This window comes from Rhinatrema bivittatum, chromosome 9 (genome assembly GCF_901001135.1).
Source record: "Rhinatrema bivittatum chromosome 9, aRhiBiv1.1, whole genome shotgun sequence".
Classification (NCBI taxonomy): domain Eukaryota; kingdom Metazoa; phylum Chordata; class Amphibia; order Gymnophiona; family Rhinatrematidae; genus Rhinatrema; species Rhinatrema bivittatum.
Genome location: NC_042623.1, coordinates 17,467,938 through 17,477,623, shown reverse-complemented (window position 1 = coordinate 17,477,623; position 9,686 = coordinate 17,467,938). Strand labels below are relative to the sequence as shown.

The following is a 9,686-nucleotide window of genomic DNA, read 5'->3' as shown; positions in this document are numbered from 1 at the left end:
CTTCTCAGGCTCCGTCTGCCCGTTCCCTTCCGGAAAGAACCCGATGCCGGCTGCTGATTGGTCTGCGGGTTCCCTTTCTGCGTTGTCATTGGCTGGAGGGAGGTGGGAGGCGGGGCTGTAGCGCGGCGAGAGTAGGCTTCGGCGGAAACACAAAGTGAAAGGGATGCCAGCGGTGGTCGCCGCCGCTTCCGGGAGCAAAGTAAGGAAGCGCTGCAAATTAGCCGTGTGCCAGGTCCTGGCACACGGGAAGTTTTCATTAAGCGTCTCCGGGATGGGAGCTGAGAGGCCTTCTTCCTGCCTCCTACCCCCCGAGTTACCACTTGCTCAGGAAATAAATGAATGTTATGAGCAGCGGAGGCTGAGGTGGGGCCTCCGTTACTCTGCAGGTCGGAACTGCCTTGGTGCACAGAGGGCCTGCTATGCACAGTAAAGTGTGCGTCCGTTAGAAAAGCTAGCCTGTCCCTGGATTGACGGCCCTGCATACCGCAGAAGTTCCTCTTGCATTTCCGTAGATCATTTCCCCCGGGCTTTGTGTGAAGCCCCTTCTGCAGCAGCTGCTGCTGAAAGGCAGTTTATTGCTGAGTGCTTGGGTGCTGCCCAGCAAACGTTGGCCCAGTCAGCTGCCCTGAGGCCGCTGGAGGTAGACTGCGGCTGAAGGGCGCTCAAACCCCACGGAACCTTGCTTCGGCACGCCCAGGTCCATCTTTGCAGCCGTTCTCGGTTATTGTGTAGCATCGACCTGCACAATAATGATTTCCGCCAAGCCATGTGTTTGTGACCTAGCTCTTTTAACTAAATTACCAACTGTGCTTAGACACTCTATTTTCATAAAATAGCACTTCATTAAAAAATTTTTTCCATATTTCTCATGCATAGTATCTATTAAAGAGGTTGGCTCCTTGCCCCCTCTTCTGTATATAGTATTTATTTTATTTATTTACTCTTCCGTTCACCCCTTCTTTATTTCTTACTCCAAGTTAAGGCATCCTTGTTATAATGTAACTGTATGCTCCGTATCTCTTGTTGATTGGTTAATTATATTTTATGCTTAGTTCATTGTAAACCGAGTTGATTTGATTTGTATCAAGAAAGTCGGTATATAAAAGCCTTTAATAAATAAAGCAAGGGCGGACATTCATAGAGCCAGTTCATTCTTATGAGAAGCATTGTTTTAAAACTAGCAGGGTTTGTATCTCATCTTACGACTTGTGCTGGAGATGTTTAACCCAGTTTCCTACAGGGAAAGCTACCTTATAAGGTCATTATGTCCAGAGTGTAAAATCCTGGTCGCCCAGTGACCAAAATGTAATTCCTAAGGCCTGCAGGGACTGCTAGTGGAAAACAAAAAGATTCGGCCCCAGCCATGCTACTGGTGGGGAGAAGATGATGTGTCCTTGTCTGTCTGGTACGGGAAGGAGAGAGTGAAGTCGTGGCCACATGAAGGAGAAGGGAGAGCAATGTTGGTTGGAGCAATGTTGGTTGGAGACCTATATGAGCACAGCCCTGATTTGGTCAGAGGAAAGAGAAGAAAGATACTGGTATAGCCTGGGGAGGAGAAGGGAGAGAGGCTCCAGTTAAGTGTGGGGAGGAGATGAAGCAATGTCAGCTGGGCCTGCAGAAGAAAGAGAATGCCAGGTCTCAGGAAGGCAACAGTGCTTCTGGGCTGCCAGAGGTCTAGATGTTAGGTGAAGAAGGGAGAAACAGGGGGATGAGAAATCCTGTAAATGCTCCCACCCTGAAAATAGCCACAAATCTGAAAAAAAAAAAAAATCAAAATACAAAACAAAATGATTTAAAAAAAATATTTTTCCAGGCTCCTTAGAGTTTAGCCTGGTGTCTAACTTTTTCATATATTTTCCACCCTGATTGTCTACCTCTCGTCCTGTCCCTCATAATTTTTGACCTGCTTATTCAGAATTCTGCCACAGTGGTAGAGTACCCAGTGACCCCCTCCTCCCCACAATAACTTAGAATCCTTTTTATTTTCTACAGGGAAAGGGTTCCAATGAGTTCTGAAATGTCAGGGAGATCAGAGCATATTGTGTTGTCATCAAGCATTTTTAAAGCTATTCTCTTATTTGTTAGTAGTCATAGCACATTTCTGTACCAAAGAAGGAAACGGCATCGTGAAGTGTTGACATCTCTTCTTCCTGTACTTTGTTTTAATTGTAAGGACTTGATGGTTTAGCTGGCGAGCTGAGTACATCCAAAGTCAGCCTTCACTACTCTCACCCACAAGGCTCCTAGCCAAACCCAAGAGTTCAACAGGAGGATTTGTCTGGCCATTGCTCCCTCATACCACAACATTCTGCTTTCCACCTGTCTCTTTTGCATTCAGGGTGTGGCCTTTTCATGCTACCAGACAACTGTCAAATGGCGCATAACAGGAGAACAAAGCACTGGCTTTTCACAGGATAAACACAAACCTGTCAGCACAATTCTTTCATGTTCAGTTTTGTTGCTATGTGTGCCCAATGCCCAGTTATGCTCCATGTTCCAGATGTTAGTGTAGAGCCCCCGGTAAGCACCACCCTTTCCTGCTGCTTTTCCAGTGCTGTGCCAGGTGCTTCCTCTACGTTTTCTGTTATCCATTCCTCAGCATTACTGGAGCTCATGAAGTGAGGGTAGTTTCATTCTTCACTTCCTCCTTCTGTATCTTTCACTTCTTTTATCTTGTGAGAGTTGCATTGGGGGTGTGTGTGACTGAGTTACTCACATCCCATACTGCTTTATTGCTATTACTGTCTTATACCGATATCAAATATTTTACTGTAGTTGGTGAGGAATATTAGAATCAGGAAACCCCTCTTCATATGTCTTTGCCCCTCTGATTTGTTAACAGGTTCCAATCACATTTAAATGTAACTTTATTTTCTGTGTTCTCAAACAGTGAGCGGACAAAGGCGAAGACACCTTACACTCTTGGACTGCCAGGTCTTAGCCCAGAGCACAGAAGGTTCATCTTCGCTGAGCCAGCCTTTCAGTCAAAGACGAACGAGCAGGGATTTAAACAGAGGCCTCTACCCTCGATATCAGACTGCAAGACAGAGAACAGGTATGGGGGCTGCATGCTTCTTTAAAGACTTCTTGAAGACTGGTGAGCCGAGGTTTATATACAAATGGCTCAACTTAGTTTTTTATCAGGCATTAAAAAAAAAAATAGGAACAGAAATGTGGCGCATGATGGCAGATGACCTCAAGGCCCATCTTGTTGGCGTGTTTTACCTTCCTTTTAATCTCTGGCTTTACCATCACTTCCTTCAAATCAAGGCTACTTGTGCTTGTCCCATGTTTTCTTGAGTAATGGAATTCATATTGTGAAAAAGGTTGTGACATAAACATTGATTATTTAAAGTACCGGTATATACAGTATTTGTCTGCCTGTATATCTGTTGTAAACTGAGCCAAGATCAAAGGAGCTTTCTGATTGACTGAGAGAACTTCCGTAGATTAATTTTTATGATTGCACTGTTCAGAATTTAGTTTTGAGCCATGCCATCTAGCTGCAGAGAAAAAAACCCTCCTTGTCAAAGTAATTGCAAATCAAAGTTTCATTAGCAGCCTGCAGCCATCTTTAACAGCTTGCAAGAAAATCAAATTCTCGGAGATCCAAGATGGCGCTCGCATAGGCGCACGCAAAAGTTTCCTGCTCCGTGGTAAAAGTTTCTTGAGCCTTTCAATTTCTTTTTTCCTTAAAAAAATTGTTATTGCTACGATGCCACACACCAAACGAAAGGCTCGAGTTCGAGAGACACTTGCCTCTACGCCGGTATCTAAAGATCAACAGCCGCGGATCAAGGAGATATTTGCGAGGCCTAATACCGAAAGACCGGAGGGAGGGGCCGCTGGCGGGTTCGATGAGAAGCAGACGCCGACCGCGATGGCCGAGGAAACATCCCTCAGCCCCGGTGCACCCAGGACCCCTAGTCCACCAATAGGACCTCCTAAGAGAACGGAGGAGAAATCTGGGACTCCAGCTGACCCAGCCACCCCCGAGATTCCGCCGACCCCGAGAGCCGGTAGTGATATACTAACCGTCTCGGAGAGCCCTGTGAAGGGTTCCAAGGGCCGAGAAGCCGTGGATCAGAAGGGAAGGAAACCAGAAGCAGACAGAGGAGACCTCCTGGAGGTGGGAGTGATAATGCCAGATACTAGTGAGATGTTGATGACTGTGCCAGAAAAAATTACCTTACATGAAGTATGGAAGCTACTCTTGGGCATGGATAATTCTATCAAGTCTATCTTTATTATGTTAAAAGAACAGACAACTAGAGTGCAAGGTATTGAGAAAAAGTCAAGTCAAATGGAAACTTCTATATTAGAAATGGATAAAGAAATAAAGAAAATTCAGGAAATCCAGGTTAATCTAGTCAAGTCAGAGACTCAGCAGTTAAACAAAATGGAAGTGATTGAAAATACAATGAGGAGACCTAACCTGAGGTTTTTGAACTTTCCTAAATCCCGTATTATTCCACCTAAAGAAATGCTTAAAAATTATTTCTTAAAGATATTAAGGCTCCAAGAAACAGATATTCCAACTATATCAAAAGCATTTTATATACCATCAGCTAAGGACCAGAAAGAAAAGGAAACACAAGAGATTGAGGAAGTATCATCATTAAATCTGACAGAATTATTGGAAAAATCTACAGAGACTCTCATTACATCAAAAGCAACTTTATTAGTGACGTTTACATATATCTCAGAAAGAGATACCATACTTAGACTTTTCTTTCGAAATTCAGACCAACAATTTCATGGTCAACAAGTGCGGGTTTTTCCTGACATTATAAAAACAACTCAGGAGAAAAGGAAAAAATTTCTAACTATGAGAAATGAGGTTGTAACTAGAGGGGCGAAGTTTAATTTACGCTTTCCTTGTAAATGTGTCCTATTGTTTCAAAATGCCAAGTATATTTTCACAGAACCATCGCACCTTCGGGAATTTCTGGACACTCACTCCTAAGATTGTCTCCAGGGGAAGTTAGGGTATATACAAGGATGGTAATGGGTCAGTCTATGCTAAAGCTAATTCTTGTTATTTGTAATTGCTTCTAATATCTGCTTCTTAACATCCTGAATCTCTCTCTTTATCTATGATAGACAGGAGGGAAAAGTTCTTTTTTCTGCTTATTGAAATGGTATTTATGCCAGAATTAATGGTTTAATTTTTGTTCTTTCTTTTCCCATTTCTGTAATTTTCTGGAGACATTATAATAAATGTAAACATTTGTTGAAAATTCAATAAAAAGAAAATTGAAAAAAAAGAAAATCAAATTCTCTTTTTGTTGTTCCTGCCTTTTCCTTTAGTTTCTTCATGTCACTTTCAGCATTTTGTTAGGTGACGGAGGGGCTGCTGGCCTCGTCTGCTTCCCCTCTGATATATGTCTGTATTCTGGAGGGCTAGCCAGATAGCTCAGTGGCAGAGTGTGTGCTGCTGTGCAGGAGATCTGTCTTCTGCTGCTTGAGCTGACCGGAGCTAGGCACACTGGGAAAGAAGCATTCACAAATCCCGGTACAGTCATCATGCAGCGGGGATATCTGGATGGCTTGTACTAGTTGCAGAGAGAATCACAGCCAAAGGACTGTTGCTCTGATGACCAGGCTAGATGAGAAGGGGGTGATGCAAAAACCAGGGAAAATCCCATCGAATCTGAGGACTCGACCAGAGTCATTAGTCGAGCAGGGCCGCAGCATCTCTGAGCTTCAAGCTCATGATGGATGTATGTTCAAACAAATGCAGGGGTTTTCCCGAGAGTGACTCATTTCCATGAAGAACTGGGGTATTGCTGCTTCCACAGTCACAAAATATGATTTTACAGTCTTACAGTGGGCTAAGTGGTCAGAATATATTTAGGGAAGTATGGTAATTCACTCACAACAATGATTTAATTTTTTTCTCAGGTTCTGTTTGCTTTTTTTTTTTTTTAATTTATTTTCTAAGAAATGTAGGTAGCACACGGAAAATGTATTGTTGCCCCACTGTGTTGCCTGCATGGCAGAGCGGTTTCTGATTTACCAGGGTTCATGATGGCGGGACTAGCTTAGGAAGGGAAATGCTCAAAAACTAATTGGGCCGGCCCGGTGCTAGTGCTATGCACTGGCATGTGACAGACCTGTGTTTGATTGCAGGGCCAAGGCTGTGCTTCCCGGGCCAGCCTGGGCTGGATATGCTGTAAAGGAGCAAATAGGCATTCCCTGTACGTACCCGGATCAGTCCAGACTCCTGGGTTTTGCCTCCCCTCCAGCAGATGGAGACAGAGAAGTTTTAACGGACTCCGTCCTATACCCCTGAGGTGCCACCTAGAGTCTCTCAGGGCTGTATCTAGGGTGATGTCAGCTTTGAAACCTGACTCCGTCTCCATCTGCTGGCAGGGGAGCACAACTGAGTCCATCTGGCTACACTAAGGAAAACAAAATTCCCTGTACGTACCAGGATCAATCCAGACTGCCGGGTTATGCCTCCCTTCCAGCAGATGGAGTCAGAGAAAAGCTGAAAAGCACCCCCTAGATATTCTGGTGTGCCGTCTGCGATCCTTCAGTATTTCTCTGACTCCAGCAGATATCAGAGGGGCATAACCTGCGATCCTGATCCTTGTTAAATTTTCAGATTGATTTTTTTCATCTGACAGGTTTGCAAGGACTAGGGGGCATTCCATGAAGTTAGCATGGGGCACATTTAAGACTAATCGGAGAAAATTCTTTCACTCAATGCACAATAAAGCTCTGGAATTTGTTGCCAGAGGATGTGGTTAGTGCAGTTAGTGTAGCTGGGTTCAAAAAAGGTTTGGATAAGTTCTTGGAGGAGAAGTCCATTAATGGCTATTAATCAATTTTACTTAGGGAACAGCCACTGCTATTAATTGCATCAGTAGCATGGGATCTTCTTAGTGTTTGGGTACTTGCCAGGTTCTTATGGCCTGGATTGGCCACTGTTGGAAACAGGATGCTGGGCTTGATGGACCCTTGGTCTGACTCAGCATGGCAATTTCTTATGTTCTTAAGTGGCAATCAGCCTTACACTTTTGACTAGACCAACTTAAAAAAAAAAAAAAAAAGGTTTTCTTAAATACATAGCACTTATTTCAAGGCGTTCGGTGCTGAGACATATTTAAAGGCAGGCAGGGCTGAATACATGCTATGTATTCAGCACCGAACGCCTTGAAATAAATAGGGCCTTTGAGCCCTAACGCCTTTAAAAAGGCGTTAGGGCTCAAAGGCCCTAACGCCTTTGAGCCCAGTGAACCAGGGGGAGGACTTGCCACTCACTCTCCCCCTTTCATACTGGTCCAGAGATGTTGCGAATCTCTCGGGGGGGGGGGGCTAGCAGTGTGTACAGGTAAGTGTTTTCCCTGTTGGAGGGCTGTTATATATTTAAAAAAAAAAAAAAGGCATTTTAAATTTTAGACGGACCTTTTATTTGCTCAGCCCTTGCAGCCCCAGCCTGCCGTGATTTCCCGGGCCTCCGGAGGGGGTGGACTCTTCACCCGGCTGCTGTAGCTGTTTTTGCGCGCTTTTTCATGCCGCGAGGATCGTCTTGTTCGGCCTGTGGGGAGTCGGAGGCGCGGCTCTCCTGCGAAGGCCTCTGCTCCCGGTGTATCCCCGGGGGCTAGGGGCCTTCTCAGCGGCCGATTTCGGGGTAGGGCTCCGCTCTGCCGCGATTGCATGGCGAGCTCAGTCGGCTCGGGGGCAGAGGCCTGCTCCGTCTCCGCTCGGCATGGGAATGGCGGCCATCTTGCCTGCGCCGAGCCCCAATGCTGACATTGCCTCAGGAGATGATTTCCCTCCTTCCTCTCCACCGGCCTTAAGCCCTCAGCATACCCGCGATTTGCAGCCAGATCCAGCTCCTCCCTTGCCTCTGCCTACGGGGGGGGGGGGGGGGCGGTCCTTAAAGAGGCAGCATCCATTTTCATCCCAGTTTGTATTGTTGATGTATAGGGCATACTTAGAGGCTGAAGCTGATTGGGAAGCATCGCCTCTCCCTCCGCCTAAGCTTTTCAAGCCTGCTCAGGACCAGGGGAGAACAGGGGCACTGCTTTTGCGTCTCCCCGAACCTGTGGACCCAGCTCCCCAGGACCCTTCCGCTCTGGATATGGGCGGGGACGTTGTCCTTCAAAGGTGAGTTGCTCTTTGGAGTGGATCTTGAGAAGTTTATTGGTTCCTCAGAGGAAGTCAAGGTTCCTAGGCTCCGGCGGACCATCCGAAACATTCACGCTCATGTCCGCCTTCCGGGGATAGAGTCGATAAACGCCCCACGGTCGAGGTAGCCCCCCGGGGGTTATCCTTCTCGCTCTCAGTCCTGCTCGCAGCTTTTAGCGGGCGTCTCTCCCTTCATGAGGGCCGTCCTCTTGCTCTGCCCCACACATAAGTTTAGTGAACCCGTTCCTTAGTCCCTTGTCGGGGTGACCGTTTTTTCCCCCTTTTTTTCTTCAAGGAATGGGTTAAGATCGCGACAGTCTGGTGGGTCTCAAACATTGTCCGAACCCTCGCCAAACTACGGAGTCTGGGAGCAGTGGCTTCAGTTCCGGTAAGGGAGCGAGGCGCAGGCTGGTATTTTACTTACTTAGTGGTACCCGTGAAGGACGGACCTTCTCAGCCGATCTTAGCTCTCAAAGGGGTCCTCTGGGGCCTTCAGATCCCATTCTTCCGTATGGACACCTTGTGAACGGTCATCTCGGCGGTTCGCCCCGGAGAGTTTTCTTGCCTTCGCTCATTTTGACAGCGGTGTGCTCCCATTTTCCGATTCACTGCTATTGCTTGGTGTATCTTCGCTCCCACATCCTCACCAGGTTTTTACACTTTCAGCCGCTGCCCTTCAGCCTCGTGCCTGCGTTGCACGCCTTTCCCGAGGTCCTGGTGGTGGTACTTGTACAGGCCCAGTCGGTGGCTCTTGCCAATCTAACGGTGGATCGGGTATTAGCTCTCTTCGCGTCTCTCGGGTGGGTATTGAATTCTCCCGTGGACAACCCTCAGCCCTCCCAGGACTTAGGGTTCCTGGGAGCCCACTTCCACATTCACGTGGGGCGTGGCTACCTGCCGGTAGTCGGGTCCATGGTCTCCACAATCGACCTCATCCCCTGGGCATTTGCTCATATGCGACTGTCACAGAAAGCTTTGCTATCCCGTTGGCAGCCGGTGTCGTAACAGTTTCACTTTGGACTCCTCCGTCACTGACTTGCAGTAGTGGCTCTCGCTTCCTCATCTTCTCCAGGGAATGCCTATCCAAGCTCCACAGTGGTCGATAGTAAACACAGACACCAGTCTCTTGGCCTGGGGGGCGGTCTGTCTATCCCAGTCCGCCCGGGAGATCTAGTCGCCATTCCACTCTCGCTGGCACACCAATTGGTTGGAGACTCGGGCGATGCGTTTGACTCTGCAGGAGTTTCTCACCCTGATCTGAGGCAAAGCGGTAATGGGGCTGTCCAAGGACTCCACCACCGTGGCTTACATCACTCGTCAGGGAGGCACTCGCTGTCCTCTGGTGGCCCAAGAAGCCAGCCGTCTCTTCGCCTGGGCAGCCCGACACCCGGAGTGCCTGGCGGCCTTCCACATCGCAGGCAAGGAGCATGTTCAGGCCGATTTCCTCAGTCGTCAATCGCTCGATCCGGGGGAGTGGGAGCTCTCGGACACGGCCATAGATCTGATCGTCTACAGGTGGGGTTCCCCCCACCTGGCCCTCATGACAA

At 47.5% G+C, this 9,686-nt stretch overlaps 1 protein-coding gene across 4 annotated transcripts in view; it reads left to right on the top strand.

The window, feature by feature from the left end:
- Positions 1–15: 15 nt before the first annotated feature.
- Positions 16–9,686, top strand: part of FBH1 (F-box DNA helicase 1) — a 79,191-nt gene continuing 69,520 nt past the window's right edge. For 2 of the 4 annotated variants that reach the window (XM_029615504.1, XM_029615502.1), the window contains exons 1-2: positions 257–386; positions 2,891–3,055. In XM_029615504.1, coding sequence (XP_029471364.1) covers positions 272–386; positions 2,891–3,055 — 280 coding nt within the window. In that variant the 5' untranslated portion in view covers positions 257–271. Of the gene's footprint in view, positions 200–247; positions 387–2,890; positions 3,056–9,686 lie in introns of those variants that run through there. The other 2 variants (XM_029615503.1, XM_029615505.1) reach the window with 2 other exon arrangements.